Below are 18548 nucleotides of genomic sequence, written 5' to 3'. Positions count from 1 at the left end.
TTAATTGATTTAAACTGTATATGTATTTTATATCTACAAAAATGTTAGGGTAAAACATGGGTAGATGAAATAGACGATGTGCGATAAAATGATAAGAGACCTCAATATTGACGATGATCCAGTCATCTAGCGGAGTATAGATAACGACCACAAACTATTCTAGACAGTCTAGTGGAATGCTAGCAGGCTCGCAACCTGTAGGTGTTTGTGAATGATGTGTTCACCGGTGTACTCCATCCCCCTCATGGTTGCCATACGGACAATTATTGTTGAGGAACCCCCTTTGCAGTAGTGTCCACCCCGATGAAAATCCTTAGGCTAGATCCCTTATATTAGATGCTTTAGGGACGTAAAGTGAGCATCCCAAGCCCAATAAAACCCAATCCCTGATCACTACTCCAAAATAAACGATTCGAAATAGGGTGTTACAACTCTCCCCCACTTAAATTAGATTTCGTCCTCAAAATCATTCCTTACCATTCCCGACATGCCAAACAACCTGAGCAAATGGCCACAACCTCGATCATACAACAACCTTCCCCAAGGCAACCGAAACCAACTCTCGCATGGCTTTACAACCCGATGATGAACGAATCCTTAGTCACATAATCACAAGAGCTTGGTTTATCATCAAAACTAAATCCATTCATAACCCTTAAACCCTTTGATTGATGCCCTATACATATACATACCCTAATCCTTATTCCATTGAAATGAAAATCCTGCACAAAACACTCAGAATACCCAACCCGATATCTTTCCTAGAAACTAACCCGATACTCAACTCATAACCTGAGATCCATAGATCTGCACTTGCATTTCACCTAAGACCTTCTGATAACGACAACCCCTTGCTAGTCCGAGATATAAAGGTTCCCCACCATCACCAAGACTACTAGTCTCGCACTTGGTCCAGCCACCATGTTCCCAAGAGTCTGATTAACAAGGCCACCTGGCTAAAACCCCTCCGTGTCACATACTGACCATCCACTTGATTCTGCAACTCAAGATCCCAAAACCTTGACCCAACGATCTCTACCAATCCCACCTTTATTGCCATATTCACACGGGCCTCGCCTACGGGTCCCTCCCGCATAGAGCTACACAGGTCTGACTCCACTCGGACCCCAATGGTCCCCAACCCAAAACATATAGATACTCCTTAGCAATCTTGGCCGACGTGTCCAAGGCACAAATTGATTCCCCCTTTCATAATGTATACATTCTAACATATATATACTTGATCACCTTTATTGTAACACATGCACACACGTACACACAAATACACACACACACACACACATATATATATATATATATGTGTGTGTGTGTGTGTGTGTATGTATGTATGTATGTATGTATTTGCTTGTTTTGACCATCTTTTGCACCTTTAGGTCGAAATAAAACCACCACTTTTATTCATATTATAAACAACATTTAAGAACATCTAGACCTTCAAAATCTCTCATGTACAAAAGCAAAATATCACTTCTCCAATGAATCCATGTATTGACTACTTGTATACTTTCATAATGTATACATCTAACATATATATATATATATATATATATATATATATATATATATATATATATATATATACTTGATCACCTTTATTCTAACACACACACACACACACACACATATATATATATATATATATATATATATATATATAATTGACATCTCCCAAGATCTTAACATTTATTTGAGAAGTATATAAGTATTTCCCCATATCACACTCCATCAACATCCAAGACATCCTTAATGGTCCTTTTCATATTATGCATAATCTATAAAAAGCAATATACTTTAATTTTCTCCCATTTTCATTGACCTTCTTATGTACCATAAACCAAACCTCTTATTTCACATATTTTACATACAACATGAGATGATCAATATGATTTATATGGATATGAAAATGTTATATCATATTGCCTACATATTTAACTTTTTTGCCTAAAATTTTCAAGTTAAGTATATATCTTTATGTTACTCAAATCTACCATATAAAAATACTTCTAGTATACTCACACTATTCATGTAACCTGTTCTCATCAACATCAGGGACATTCTACACATACCACAAACCATGAATCCTCACATTTAGACTTTCTTATTATATTAATGTACTTTGCCAAAATATGTATTCAAGTAATTGATCATTATTAAATTATATCTTATCATATAAACATCTTTCATGCGTCATTTTATGTTACTTTAAAGTTGTCTCACACCATAAATACGTATAATCAAGAATTTCACCTTCAATCCTCATTATTGTCACTTTGCCTAATTAGACATCATACTTTCTCACACCTACTTACAAAACTGTTCAACTTTACTTGTTATAATTGTTATAATAATCATCATTCTGGAATTATCATATTGTTTGGGAGCCTAACTTCCATTCACATATATCTCCTAATTTGTCATCCTTAAATGTCCCATTACCCCAATTATGATGATGTACAATCATTTCCGCCACAAATATATGGGTTCTTCATATTAATGCATAAAAAATACACATAGGTTCTATATTTATCAATTACATTCAAGACCACATGCTTAATAAAAGTTTAGGTGTCGTATCATCCCTACACTTCAAATAAAAATGCAAGTAAAATTCAACTTTGATCAAATTTGGGTATTTTACATACATACCATTCAAAGTTCCATACTCGAATTAAAGCGTCTGTCGTCTCACCAATTTTACTCTAATAAATCACATAAAAATACTTGGAATTTCCATATCCCTATGCATCCCATTTCATTTTTGCCTTTACAATAGAAACAAAATAATACTTGCAACCCCCTCCTTAATTTCTTCTTCTATTGGCCTTTTTTTTTTGGTATTGGTAATAATACACATGATTTTGTTGTCATCCTACTACCAAACACCACCTAGTCTATTTGGTTATATAAAACCAAATATAAAAGAATAAAATCAGATAACAGAATAAACAATATAATTGAATGAATTATTATATTTCATTATGTTGGTTGACATGCATAAATGAAGTGAGTTTTCATATAAGCAAGATAATTGCATGAACTATTATAATCCATTCTATATATATTTGTATTTCAACAAAACAAATCATTATATTTTTATAATTTTATCTTTAATCCCATTCTACTTCAATATAATTAAAATATTACAAGAAATGCATAACGAGAAAATTGATAAGAGGGAGAGGGGGAGAGAGAAAAGAGCATTTGACAGCAATTAACAAAAAAAAAAAAAATCCTTGTAATTTCTTACCGAACCAAACACATTAGACAAGAACCAGCGATTGCGTTAACCCATTTTCTCTTTCTCTCTCATCCCTCTCTCCTCAATTCAGATCGTTTTCAGAATTCCGTCACTGATCCTTCGAGTTATCTTCTTTTGACTTTTTTCTTGATGATATTCTCCGTTATCTGTTGTCCAGAACAAACCTCACGTAAGTATCATATCATCAACCTCCCTATTTCTTCTTTTTGACCTGCACAATTTGATTTCCTTGGTTGTTTTTTCGCTTTATATGTTCCTGTTGATTTTAGGCGATCTTTGAAGAAGAATGCTATACCGGTATTGTAGATCATGCCCAGATCTTGTTGTATTTTGATCTCAATGACTGGGCTCTGAATAATTGTGATAAGGAATAAGACATATGTCGCTTTTCCCCTTGCAATTTTATTTCAAATAGGGTTCAGAATTTGAACTTTCATCTAAAAACTCCGAATAATTTGGTTAACGAATTGTATGATAGCTTTGATTTCAAGGGTTTCTGCATTATTGGATCTGTTTTTCCCACCTAATATTTGGATTTGTTTTCTCGCAGGAGAAGTCTGTTTTCAAGCTTCGGCTAGGTCATATTTAGAATCTATCTTCTGTGTTTTTTGATGCTGATGCTGTCATGAAGCCGACTTATAATTGGTTTCAAGAGCTTGTGGTTCTTTGATGCTCTCCATAGGCGATATCACACCACTTTTTGTTATTTATAAGAAGCATTAAGCAATCTCTTAGCGGTTTTTGTTGTTGGGCTAGGCAAAACATTACAGTTTGTCATTTAAGTGATGATCAAACAGATACTCAATAGGATCCCACGGAAGACACATAAGTCAACCGAAAATCGAGATGGAGGGAACTCTAATTCATCTTCGAATGCATCAACCAGTTCAAGGGGCAACAGTGATGTAGCAAATAGTCGATCTGGTAGTTCAAATCCTACATCTGGTCATGGGCAAAATCTTCAATCTGCTTCAAATACTGGCCTAACTCAAGGTACTAATAAGCTTGATAATGCTCCAAATTCAAAGTTGAATGGCAATCCAGCAATTTCCAATGCATACGAAGCTTTACCTAGCTTCAAAGATGTTCCAAACTCCGAGAAACAAAACTTGTTCATCAAAAAGTTGAATCTGTGTTGTGTTGTGTTTGACTTCACCGACCCCACAAAGACTTTGAAAGAAAAGGAGGTCAAAAGACAGACTCTGGTTGAACTTGTTGATTATGTTTCTTCTGCAAATGGGAAATTTTCAGAAAATGTGATGCAAGAAATAGTGAAGATGGTGTCTATAAACATATTTAGAAGACTCACACCACAACCTCGTGATAACAAAATATTAGAAACTTTTGATGGGGAAGAAGAAGAACCCTCCATGGATCCAGCATGGCCTCATTTGCAGCTAGTGTATGAGTTCCTTCTAAGGTTTGTAGCATCACCAGAGACAGATGCAAAGCTGGCTAAAAGGTATATTGACCATACTTTTATCTTGAGGTGGCTTGACTTGTTTGACTCTGAGGATCCAAGAGAACGCGAGTACTTAAAATTTGTACTTCATCGTATGTATGGAAAGTTCATGGTGCATCGTCCATTTATCAGGAAAGCAATCAACAACATATTCTTTCGGTTCATTTTTGAAACTGAAAAACATAATGGAATTGCAGAGCTTCTAGAAATTCTAGGAAGTATTATCAATGGTTTTGCTTTGCCATTGAAGGAAGAGCACAAGCTCTTTCTTGTTAGGGCATTAATACCCCTCCACAAGCCCAAATGCATACCGATGTACCATCAACAGTTATCTTACTGCATCACTCAATTCGTTGAAAAAGACTGCAAACTTGCTGATACTGTTATTAGAGGTTTGTTGAAGTATTGGCCAATTACAAACAGTTCAAAGGAGGTCATGTTCTTGAGCGAGCTTGAGGAGGTTCTAGAAGCCACTCAGCCACCTGAGTTTCAAAGATGTATGGTGCCTCTTTTTCGCCAGATTTCTCACTGTTTGAGCAGTTCACACTTTCAGGTAATCACTTTTATTGCTTCATTGCTTCATTGGTTTTTTATATTTTTCTCCCATACTTAATTTTGTGGGTGCCCTCTTTGTTTCTTCAAATTCACCGAGGATCGCATCTTCATTTCTTACTTTACCATATAAATAGAAAATGGAAAATGGTAATTTGATATTTTCATCATATAAATAGTTTATAGGAAATTCAAGGGATATGTAAGCTTAGCTGTTGATGTAATTTGGCCTCAAACTATGAGTTATGTTGTTGGAAGGAAAACTATAAGCAGGGAGGTGAGGGGAGGGGTAGGTTGAAGGACTAGGATTCATAGGTATTTGGGGAAATCGGAAACCCCGTGACAAATTGGTATTAGAGGCAGCTTGAAGCAGTAACAAGAAGCATAATCAGAGGAAAAGAAAAACTATGAGCCAAGTTGTTTGAGCTGATGCTTAAGAAGAAGTACACTGGGAGATCTGTCATAGGGTCACTTGAAGAATATGATTGTTAGCTCAATGCCAAAAGTTAATCTTTTAAAGGCAATAATCAATTCAATTAACCAAGACTTTCTACTTTTGAATTGATGCATATGCAACAGCAACACAAAAGGAGATGGTATACATGTTGAAGGCTGAAGGAACTACTGGAAAAAGGTTTTTGCCAAATGTTGCTGTGCCTGTTTGAAAGAAGGTTTTTCTTACTATAAAGGAATTTTCACTTAGGGTTGATGGGGTGGATGCTCCTAAAGCCCAAACCAATGCTTATACAGGACACTACACTACAAAGCAAAAGCTATAACAAAGATCAATTAAGCTCCAAAGTGTTGTATCTCAACAACGCTACACATGCTGCTCTTTGGTGGAGTGGGTAAAGATATGTTTTGTATTGAAGATGTTGAAGGAGGCATGAGGTACTAGTTTCTGCTAAGTACTTAAAGAATGAGACATTGTCAAGGACTTTGTAGTTTGGAAAGGAGTTCATCATCATGACCTTTGCATTATAAATCCTTGACAAAGATTTACTCTTTTGAATCTAAAGGAAATATTCTACTTCTAAATGGTGGCAGCATCAATCTACCTACGTTTGAATGTTAGCCAGGGTTGGTGCACCTTGGAGATTAAGGAAGAGGAAATACCATAAAAAGCCCTTGTGTAAATGAGAATCTAATTATTATGATATGTGGATATGAATGTTTTTGGGGTATTAAGTCAAGAAAGGAAGCATGTGGGGTAAAATGTTGTAAAAAGCTGAGAATATGGTAGATGAAGCTCTCATTTAATTTCAAGATCCACATTCATGGGACTTAAGGAAGAAGAAATGAATATGTAAGAATTTAGGTTAAGGAAATGAAGAGTGTAAAAGATAGTCTTTGCCTTGTTGTTTGTATGTATGTAGATATTGTAGAATTGATATTGATTATTGAAAAATTAAGAATTGGTGAATGTTTGTTGTTGTAGGTGGCTGAAAGAGCATTGTTTCTGTGGAACAATGACCATATTGAGAACCTAATAAAACAGAACCGGAAAGTAATCCTCCCAATCATATTGCCGGCATTGGAAAGGAACACGAAAAGCCACTGGAATCAGGCAGTGCGGAGCCTGACTTTAAATGTGCGCAAAATCTTCTCTGATTCGGACCCTCAACTGTTTGAAGAATGCCTGTCGAAATTCCAACAAGATGAATCCCGAAAGGAGGAGACCAATTCCAAACGCGAAGCCGTATGGAAACGCCTTGAAGAAGTTGCTGCAAACAGATCCATGGGCACCACTGCCCCTGGCTAGAAAAATACCGTATTCATTATTATTCTTACTTGTTAGACTTCACAAACACGCAATCATGGATGGGAACAATGGAATTGGCAATCACACTGTTGGTATGATTTGAATGCCAAGAATATGTGTATATGCAGCGAATCTATATCTATATCTATATATTTGGTACCGGGTGTCCCTAGAGGTTGAATTTCTCCCATTTTGTTGTTGTCGAAAGGGTGACGAGAAAAAAGCTTTTATTTTTCAGCCATTTGTTTACTTTTCTTGTTTTTTTTTCTCCCTCTATATATCTCCTTGAATTCATCAATATCATTGTACTCCTTTATTTTTTATTTTTAATGTGTATCATATTACTTTTTAACCTTTGCTTTGTTTCACTTCGTTATCTGTTTTTGGTTTCCTGTTGTGGGAAATATATTCCCACTTTTAATTTCCAACTGGTTAGGCATTGGACTTTTTTTAACGACTTTTCTTCTCCTCCAATTACAACCATATAATATCTTTCAATCGTCCTAAGAATTTTTTTTTTAACATGTGTGTTAATTTTTTTTTTGAACCGGATATATGCTTAATCCAGTTATAAGTAACTAACTGAATATTATCCCTTTGTCTTTAAGGGAGAACATCTCTTTTTATTATACACCAAGGAGTTAGAGGCCTTTCAAATTAACCAAACCACATAATATGATAATAGATAAAATATGCGTAGGGTGTGTTTGGTTATGAAAAACGGTTTTTATTTTTCAAGAAAATGATTTTAAAAAATAGAGTTGAGTTTTTGTTTTTAGTTTTCAATAAAAATTTGTAACGCCTCATTCCAAATTGTTTCCTAGTTAGGGGTTGTGGCTCGAATATCGATTGTTATAAGGCTTAAGGCCTTTAGGAAAGAGAGATTTAGACCCATTTAGGTGTGGGTAAGATATTTCAGATGATCCGAGTGTTCGGTTTGTGTTTTGGAGCCAAATGATATTTCGATAAAGTGTCAGTTTGGGCTTTTATGAATATTGGATTTTTGTTCGGAAAGTTTTAAGGCAATGATGAGTTGATAGAAGCGTAGAGCTTTTTGTTACCTTTCACTGGATATAAAGATCGTCGAAATTGGACTTAGAACGAAGAAATTATGACCTTCAGAAGTTTGGTGGTTTTAGGGTTAAACCGAGTACACTGGGCGTACATAAGTGTACGCAGAGCATACTAGTGTCAAGGCCAGCACGCGAGGCGTACATTGGTGTATGTTAGGCGTACTAAGCAACATGATTGCACATGCTTAAGGGAGTAAGTTGGGCGTACCAGAATTACGCAGGACGTACTCGAGTCAGACCCAAACCCTAATTTAGGGTCTTAGACCTTATTTAAGTTCCTTACCTCACCACCAAACCCTATTATCTTCAGCCTTCATCCCTCTAAACCCTAGAAATGAAACCTTAGCCCTCATTTGAGTGGTTTTTGAGCTTTTGGTGATATTTCATGCATTTTGGTGATCCTTGAAGAAGAAGGAGCTTCTTGGAAAAGTGTGGGATTGCTTGGAGCTCTTGGATCTAGCCTTTATGCACCTTGAATTATCTTCTGGAGGTATAAAGTTTCTATCTTGATGACTCTAGCTGTTAGATCTAGTTTAAGGAGTATTTTGGATTTATTTTGGTCCTTAGAGTCATCCTTTTGAGTATGCTCGATCTTGACATCTAGGAGGTCCCTTGTTCATAAAAATGTCATCTTGATGAGTTGTGTTGGACCATGCATGAGTTTGGGTGCTTATTGTGGTTTGTTTTAAGGTTTTGGTCCCATTAAGCCATGAAAAGGGAGTAAAGTTGCCAACTTTACGTGCTAAGACATCTCATTAGGACCATATATGAGTTTGGAAGTTATTCTCTCAACCACTAAGAGCTTATTTCAGATTTTTGGGCCCCTGAGCAGTATGTTGGGCGCAAGGTTCTAAATGACGTGAGGCGTGGCGTGGCGGCAATGCCAAACCTTAAGCTTAACGAGCCATGACGTTTTCAAGGCGTGATGTAAGGCGATGACTTTGTATTAATTTATAATTATATTACCACATAAATAAAAATTTATATTAAATATAACTACTTTTTAGAAGTGTTATATCAATAGCTAATAACAATAAGTTAGAAAAAAACACAATACTTGTATCACCGATTAGAAAAGACATAATACGGAGCAAAAAAATGTATCTCGAACGAAAACACACACACCATAACAAGCCATAATGTGCTATATCACACATTGCCATGCGCCACACCTAACAACAATGTTATGAAGCTTTTAGTAACGGCGAAGCCACGCCTCACGCCATGGCACGCCTTTTAGAACACTGGTTGGGCGTATGTAAGTGTACGCTCAACGTAATGTTGATTTTATGCGTAATGGACTTGTACCTTATGCTTTTGGGGTGTGTACGCGGGGTGTACCCTTTTGGAACGCGAGGGGTTCTCCCCAGTATGTATTTTGGGCTTTTTGAGGTTTGTGCCTTGTTGGGCCATTGGACTTTTGACTTCGGGCCATGAATAGTCTGTGGGCTTTCGTAGTATTGGTCCCATGATGGTTTTGGGCCCAATTAGGAAGTTGAGCCATATTGGGCTTTAGATTGCCATTTAGAGATTTAGGCTTTTTGTACTAATGGGTTGGATCTTGGTTTTGGGACAAGTAAGAAAAGGGTAAAATGGTCTTTTACCCTTTAGGAAGTTGGATTATGGATTAGGCCTCAAATTTTGAGTTATCGGGTTAATTATTAATTAAGGTTATATGTATTGTTAGTTGGTGCGAAGTTATCCAGTTCAACGACCGAGTAGTTAGTGGATTATCAGCGGTTTGAGGCGAGTCTTCCTTTGCAGTAGCCGCGGGTCGAAGGTGTAACACCGTAAATTTCAAAACAAATTTTTCAATTTTTTATAAAACATGATTCATTTAATATTCAGAAAACAACCATTTTCAATCGTTCAATCCAAGTAATACAAAATCCCAGGATCTCAAAATCATAAATCCCGTGCGTGTGTACTGATCAAGCCGGCGCCTTCCCACGGTCGTCACTAGTACCTGAAACAATTAACATCAAACACTATAAGCACAAAGCTTAGTGAGTCCCCCAAAATACCACATAAAACACATATTAGCCACTCGAGGCTATAACTCTGTGGGTCCGTGCACCCAAACTCTGTGAACCCTCAGGTTCTAACTCTGTGAATCTTCCGGTTCTAACTCTGTAAACATGCACAGCATAAATCACATAGAAATAATGCAGTACAACACATAACATACATAGCATACAAATACTCTATCACATAACTCTGGTTACCTACTCAAGGTAAAGTATAGTGAGAAGACTCACCTCGCGTATCTCAGAATCACTAGCGCTCGATCTCCCGAGCTATCGTCCTCCTACAACACAAGCATATCTCTATTTAATACCACCTTGATCCTGGCTGACTAACACTACAAAGTCAAACTAGTCAACTCTGGACAACGGTCAAAGTCAACCCCTGACTGACTCTACTCACCGAGTCAACCCGATGACTCGCCGAGTCCCCAAGCTCAGAACTTCCCTCAATCCGCGACCTGAATCGCCGAGTCACCCCGAGACTCGCCGAGTCCAACAACTCTGAGTCCACTCGCACCTAACTCACCGAGTCATCCCTTGACTCACCGATTCTCGACTCAACCAGAAAATATTGGGATTCTTCGACAAGACTCGCCGAGTCTAAGGCTATCTTCAACCTATTCGTTGAGTTGTTCATCCAACTCGTCGAGTTCCAGCTCATCTTCAAGCAACTCGTCGAGTCTACCCATGTGACTCGCCGAGTACCACCGGTCTGAATCCATACAGAAGCATTCCACGCCATGCAATTGATCCAAAACATAGATCTAGCCTCCTACAACCCATCCATCACGTAAAGTGGCAAACTTTACGTGAATCCAAAGAGATCTAGGCCTTATACACTTTAGGGCTAGGGTTTGGGACATGATGGCTTCACTAAGCACTCAAACACAGGGACTTTAATGCACTCTAGACCTTCCCCATTCCAGATCTGAGGTAGCAACCTCAGATCTAACCTCCAAACTCCAAAACATCCCAAGATAAGCTCCCCATAAACCCCAAAATGATGAATCCATATGAGTAACAGCCCAAGAACGAGATATTACCTCAAAAGAACGCCCCAACTGCAATGAAACTCGAATCCAAGCAAAGCCCCTTGCTCCAAGCCTCCAAACTCCCAAGATTTCTTTAACAAATACCCTTCAAGCTCCCAAATGCACTTTGATCCACACACACACGAATGCTAAGGGTTTCTGGACTTGAGGATAAATAAAGAGGCTAGGGGAATGGATGTTAAGTTCTTTATATAGGGCTCAACCCCGAGAATTAGGGTTTTCTCCACTCAGCACCTACTCGCCGAGTCCATCTTTGGACTCGCCGAGTAGGCCAATTGACACACGACCAAAGTCGCGACCCTACTCGCCGAGTTGCCCTTCAAGATTTACACTTTTAGCCCTTCAACTCTACTCTTGATATTTCGGGGTGTTACAATTCTCCCCCACATAAATTAGGCTTCGTCCTCGAAGCCTACGGCAACTCATCTCCAAAAATACTCCCACAACACGCCACCTGGCCTTAACCGGACCAGGTTCCTCAAGGCATACCCATCGAAACTCGAACTCACTTTCTCTTTCCTTGCGGTGTCCTGACCACCGTCTCAACCCGGGCACCGGATTTACCCTCTGATATCCACACACAACAATTGAGTACTTCCCATGATGCATCACTGCTCCAAATCTCAACAATCACTCGACCCATAAGAGCTAGAAAACCATGAACCACCGGATCCCTGATCCGTATCCCACTCTATCCATTCCATGCTGACCGAAAGACCCATTCTTCAATCTCAGAGTAACTCCCACGAGTCCTCTTTTTGCAATCACACGCACATGCTGCACCAGTCCTCGCACTCTCGAGTTAGGAAAACCAGTCACACTGACGACATCTCCAACATCCCCAGGGGAAACCACCACTACACACACGACTCCCTGATCAGAATCAAGCTGGGAGTCCTAGACTCCATCCCTGCATCCATCCTGAGACTCTTGGCTCTACACCCACGGAATCCCTTCCGCGTCTTCAACAGTCATCCCAACATGATGTCATTCCATACCACCACCGCAATCACACTGCTCAATGACTACCGATCTAACGACACCTCCTCCCATACAACAGCTCAAAGGGTGGCACACTGGTGCTCAACTGATGGTTGTTGTTGCAGGAAAGCTCTGCCAAGGGTAAATACGTGCCACAACTCTCTCCGAAATCTATTATATATATGCCCGAAGTATGTCCTCGAGCGTCTGAATCGTTCGCTTGCTCTGTAGTGTCCTCAGACATCACCAAGGTAAACTCTACCTCCTTTCTCATATCCCTCTTCGATACTGAACACTAGATCAACTTTTGACCCCACAACTGAACCTCCAAAGGTCACACATATCATGACCCAAGATATCACACCAACTTCCTCCCTTTGACAAATATTCCGGCCCAGTGACACGCAAGTCACTAAATTCTCTTCTCCTCATACGAAAAATACAATTCGATCAAAGATCGAATCAACTCTGACCTCTGGAGTCTGCTGCGCATATCTCCTGCGCACCTTGCTGAATCTCTCGACAGAGGCGGAGGCCCCAGCCTTGCCCCGGTTTAACCACTAGGCTCCAAAACTTAATATTAGAGCTACTCAAACCTAAAACTCCTCTGCATCGTACACTGATCAGAGAACACTCTTTAGTTCAATATTGTTTCCAAATCGATAAATATAAAAGTTTTGACTGCAAGGACCGAAAGTGTTAAAATGGCTAAAGAATTAAAAGGATAGGAATTAGCAACTTTTTAGAAAAGGGATCAAAGTTGTCAAACCATTAAAGTTTTGTGGCCAAACTTTAAATATTAAAAGGTTCCTAAAAAGTGTAAAAATATTGATTACAAGGACCAAAAGTGTCAAAATGGGTAAAGAATGAGGAGTAAAGTTGCCAAAAAAAATCCAAATTTACTATTCCTAACTTTGAAGCCCAATAATATAGGGACCAATTCTGCCAAAAAAATGGCAAGTTCACTGTTCCTTTTCTTAAGAACTTTAATATATACTAGAAATGTTACCCACGCTATGCGGGTGCCAAAAGCTTTCAATATTGTTTCCAAATCGATAAATATGACAGACGTAGAAAGTGCAATAATGAAAAGCCCGAGATTTGACCCGAACCGTTTTTTTCATGTTTTTATTAAAAAAATGTAAAAGTTTTGACTGCAAGGATCAGAAGTGCCAAAACGATTAAAGAATTAAAGGGGTATTAATTAGCAAATTTTTAGAAAAAGGGATCAAACTTGTCAAACCGTTAAAATTTTGTGGCCAAACTTTAAATATTAAGAGGTTCCTAAAAAATGTAAAAATATTGATTGGAAGGACCAAAAGTATTAAAATAAATAAAAAACAAGGAGCAAAGTGTAGGGATTAATTCTGCCAAAAAATGATAAGTTTACTATTCTTTTTGTTGAGAATATATATATATATATATATATATATATATATATATATATATATATATATATATATATATATATATATATATATATATATATATATATATATATATATATATATATAGTTTAAACTACAAAGTAAACATAAAAGATGGTTATGTCAAAAGTACACAAAAACGTCACTAAGTAAAATATTAAAATAGTCATAATTATATTATTATAACAATATGATTACAAAAGGACTTTGAGATCTAACCATTGAAAATGGTTTTCAACTAGGTGCGAATAAAATCCCACCTTACGCATGTGAGCTTAAAAAGGTAAACGTTGAAGCGCCAGTTCTTGATTATTGACTCCAAAGTTTGTGTTCATGAATTTGATACAGTTTGTGCTGATGACAGTTCTATATGGGTTAAGAAATACATCTCACATTCTCACTTAGGGGTCACGACTCTTATTAGTAACAAAAAAGTCAAAAACAGTATAAAATAGTTAACTAGAATATATTTGTGGGATTTAACGTAACGTATTTTGTTTGTACAGCTACTTTCTTTGATCTATTTTATTTTGAAATGATGCTATCAAATCACATACACACATCATGATGTATGGGTGGTTTGTTTTATTACGAAAGCTTGTTGCCATTAGTAGGTGGCTTTTAATTGCATTTCATTCATGCAGATGCCATAAATTGATGTTTGTACCATTAAAAAGACAACCATTATGTTGGCTTTGCATGGATTTTGTTCCATTTTTATAAAATTTTGTCACTTTTAAGATCGAAAGTGTTGCCCCTAAATAAATAATGGAAACATGACACACGTTGGAAGGGACCCGCCGTCTAATTTTCCTTCAGTTCTTGCAATCGATGCAAATTATGTATACAAAAACGTTTCTTGTATTTTTGACATTTTATAATGACATGCTCTTTCATAAAAAGGTTAATTAATAACATAGGAGTGTTGTTTTAGTTATATACAAAACCATCATTTTGGTTCAGTTTTAATTATAATCAGTGTTCTAAAAGGCGCGCCATCGCATGAGGCGTGACTTCGCCGTTATGAAAAGTCTCATAACTTTGTTGTTAGGCGTGGCGCGTGGCAATACGTGATATGACGCACCGTGACGCGTTATGGCATGTTATGACGCGTGTTTTTTCGTTTGAGACATGGTTTTTTGCTTGTTGTTATGTCTTTTCTAATCGGAGATACAAGTATTGTGGTTTTTGTTAAATTTTTATTATTAGTTATTGATTTAATACTTCTAAAAAATAGTTATATTTAATATAAATTTATATTTATGTGGTAATATAGTTTTAAATTAATATAAAATCATCGCCTTACATCACGTCTTGATAAACGCCATGACTCGTTAAGTTTGAAGCTTGACCTTGCCGCCATGTCACGCCTCAGTACTCATGCCATTTAGAACCTTGATTATAATGCATTTACATAAAACAGTTAGGAAAAAAGAATGCTGAGATTTATATCAAATATAACTTATATGATTATCAAAATATTGAGAAATATATATTAGATAGTATCAGCACCAATGCATTTATATATTATTTTCAAAATATAAAATTTTGTTGTGAATATTTATAAGATATTTATTTGTATTTTTTAAAATTATATTTGATGTTTGGTATTGTATCTGCTTAGGATAGTATCATTAAAAAAAAACAAAAAAAATCTTAGATTCGTCACCGACTCACCGTTTTGAACTATTTGATTTTGTAATTCTAAAACGAAGTTCCAATTCTCAACATTTTAGGTAATTAGATAACAGCACTAATAAATTCTAGGTGTTTAGATAAGAGCACTAATAGGAAATTTACGTGGTCAAATATCTTAACACATGATGAATGCAAAGATAACGTGTGATGTTTGTTTAGCCTCTCTGTTATGTTGTTTTTTATGTTCTTATTCAGAAGGTGTCCGTGAAGCAAAACTTCGCATTAGCTTCTAAATGGATTATAGAATAAAATCCTTAATAAATCGTCATCACAAACACAATTTCCAAATTCCAATATATTTTTCTGTTCAATAGAATGAAGAGCAGCAAGTTTGACAGTATATAGTAGTTAATCAAAATATAGTAAGGCAATATATATATACACATTACATAATTATATACCATTAGATCAAGTGTACTGTACACTATAAAGCCTTCCCCAAAACTCTTTCTTCTAATTTCTGCCATGGCAATAGCCCAGTATTTGGGTCACTAAACCTTTTTAAAACCCAATTCCTCAAACCCGAATCATTAACCTCACAAAACCGACTTGTCCAGTCAACCGGCTCAACCGCCCGTGTCCCCAAACCCGGGGCTCTATCTTTAGACCCGACATTTTCCTCATCTTGCCAATCCGAAACATAAGTAGCCACTCTCCTATAAAACTTCTCCTTAAACACCTCCCAAACTTGAAACTTATAGTGATTAATCACCATCAAATTTCTATCCACATTCACGTATTTGAACCCATCCTTTAGATCAAAATGGTGCACCATGTTGATCAATGACGGGTTCAGTTTCTCGGGTCGAACTATGCTCTTGTGCCTCTCGGGTAGGCCCAACCGACATTTGTATCCCACCATGACTCCTTCTGGTGGGATCTTTTTCAAACCGGATGGCCCAAAATTATGACATGATATTCGTAACTCTGCTACCTCAGGTCTGCTAGTTTGGTTTCTAATTAGGGTCTCTAAGTGGACCCCAGATGGCAAATATAAGAACTCATCCACGTCGATAAATGCTACCCATTCGCACGAATCCTGGGCGCGTAACGCACAATGGGCAAACCCGGCTTCTTGAGTCTTGATCCAAGGCCATAAATGCCGGGTAATCTTGTAATTTTGATTTACTAATGATTCTATGATGTTTTCTATATCATCATCACTATTGTTGTCGTATATGAGCCAACGGTCAACTCCAATTCGGGCATGGTACATGATCCATTCTTGCAAGAAACGGGCTTGGTTCCGGACCATGGTGCATGCACATACCCGATGTTGAATAGAAACGGGTGGGTCGGGTGAGGCTTGAAAGTCGGGTCGGGCAATGGAGTCCAGAATACCTTTTCCATTGATTTTGATCGAGACTTTGATGGGACTACTGTTGTCGTTCTTCAGTGAGACATTCAAAAGACTCGAAGGAGTTTTACACCGTACGATCTCTTGAGCTATTGACACAACTTCTGATCGGAGCAGCAACTTGGGGTTGGAGAAATCAGAGCCGTACACACACCGGAACTTAGAGGCGTTGGACGGTTTTCCTGGCCGTAGATTGAGTCCCTTCACGAACACAACGGTGGTGTTGTCGCGGTCGATCATGGCTTCGTATGCTAACGACTTCCAGTCGTGTGTGGGGCCCGACGGGAGGAGTTCGTGGGGGTTCAAACTGACGGACGCGATCATGCCACGTGGTGGAAGCTTACAACGTACAACCTGATGATCGAGATATGCGCCGCCGATTGATAACGGCGAGGATCTCCGGGATGAGTTTGGAGAAGAATAAACGCAGTCGATTTCGTGTTGCGTCAACAGCGGACTCGATGGAGGGTATTTTAGTAAAATCATTACTTGGTCTGGGAACAGCACCGTTTCTCCAATGGATATACCACGCGCCGCCGTTGAATCAGTGGATATAGCTTCTGTTGTTGATGTTATCCATGAAGCTACCAAATTTGGATGATACCTCTCTGTTTCAAAAGTTGTAATCATGATCAATTTTCAACAAAAAGTCTAAATAAAGCTACTAAGAATCATGAAAGAAGCTATTTACCGGTGAAAAAAAGTCGATGAGTGGAGAAAGTAAAACCAGATAAGAAGAGTAGAGCTAAGGCGCACCGAGAGATGACGAACAGAGGACAACGATTACGGCGATCTTTCATGGCGTTAAACCTCCCAAAAGTATCATGGAAACCCGAAATCGATCACAGATTAATCACATAAAGATAGATCAAATAGATTAAGTTCTACTAAATTAATTAGGTAGCTTAACACAAGAACTTGAATTTTGTAGAAAAGTAGAAGGTTCTACCGAAAATCAATATCAATGTTGAGTAGGAAAGGACTATATAGCGTTCGGCCACTAAGGGTGGTTCAAGTTGGATTTTGTTTACAAAAGAAACCACTTATTAAATGGAAGCTATACTCCTGTATTGATTTTTCTTTAAAAAGTCTAAAAGGAAAGTCCCAACTCTAAAACATTATCGCTACGCTTAATAACAAAACAATAATAATAATAATATAAATATCTAATAGTACCCCGTAAGTTAAGCGGAAGCCAAATGCTGAGATTGCTGCGAAATTTATTAAACAAGAAGATGCTTGGAAGGCCTTTGCAAAAATATTCACGGAGAACATGAGCTTCATCTTATCAAACACGTCTAGGATTTGGTACTGACACATGACATGGAGAATTGCCCTGCCAACGGGCAGGTGAGGCAGAATGAACCATAACCATGGTTTATGGCCTTCAAGGTCTTATTTTTATATATCTTATTATGTTGGTATAGATCTTATTTTTATGTATATGTTAGTATAAAAAATAAGATATTATGTTATACCGATTGAGCAGGAAAAAAAAAAGAGACTCTATGAATGAATTCTGATTTTTCAACGGTAATAAATCAGTTGATTCATAATAAATTGATTATGGTATTTTTATGCAACCTTTGCTTTTTTAATTTCTATTTTTATTTCTGTTTTTTAATTTCTTATTTCAATCTTTCTTAATAGATCGATTCTTATATTTGATTTCATGCATTCTTAAAAAATCGATATTCTGTTCATATTAATATGATTTCAGACACCCTTATCGATTTGATTTATGATTTATGTTTTGTTTTAATCCGATTTCTGATTCATGTAAATTATAAGATCCCGTTATTGTTTTTTTTTTTATTTCTTTTATGTTAGTTTTCTGATAAAAAATTAATTTATGTTTTTTTCATTTCCTTTATTTG

General features: G+C 37.2%; 2 protein-coding genes across 3 annotated transcripts; one reads left to right on the top strand and one right to left on the bottom strand.

Moving 5' to 3' along the window:
- The first annotated feature begins 3230 nt into the window (after positions 1-3230).
- Positions 3231-7410, top strand: LOC145032270 (serine/threonine protein phosphatase 2A 59 kDa regulatory subunit B' eta isoform-like). Of its 2 annotated transcripts, XM_078981022.1 has the most exons (4): positions 3231-3449; positions 3550-3577; positions 3831-5295; positions 6733-7410. In XM_078981022.1, exons 3-4 carry the CDS (start codon positions 4066-4068, stop codon positions 7054-7056), a joined length of 1554 nt encoding a protein of 517 aa, XP_078837148.1. In that variant the 5' UTR covers positions 3231-3449; positions 3550-3577; positions 3831-4065; the 3' UTR covers positions 7057-7410. The 2 variants fall into 2 exon arrangements, with proteins under 2 accessions (XP_078837148.1, XP_078837147.1); XM_078981021.1 differs by lacking the exon at positions 3550-3577.
- Positions 7411-15594: 8184 nt separating this feature from the next.
- Positions 15595-18002, bottom strand: LOC145032269 (C3H4 type zinc finger protein (DUF23)). The gene is made up of 2 exons (XM_078981020.1): positions 17363-18002; positions 15595-17279 (listed from the first exon to the last, which is right to left on the bottom strand). Exons 1-2 carry the CDS (start codon positions 17469-17471, stop codon positions 15739-15741), a joined length of 1650 nt encoding a protein of 549 aa, XP_078837146.1. The 5' UTR covers positions 17472-18002; the 3' UTR covers positions 15595-15738.
- Between the last annotated feature and the right edge of the window lie 546 nt (positions 18003-18548).

Source organism: Lactuca saligna, chromosome 2 (genome assembly GCF_052625555.1).
Source record: "Lactuca saligna cultivar CGN05327 chromosome 2, ASM5262555v1, whole genome shotgun sequence".
NCBI classification, from domain to species: Eukaryota; Viridiplantae; Streptophyta; class Magnoliopsida; order Asterales; family Asteraceae; genus Lactuca; species Lactuca saligna.
The sequence above is the reverse complement of the archived record's forward strand: the minus strand, read 5'-3'. Positions and strand labels throughout refer to the sequence as shown.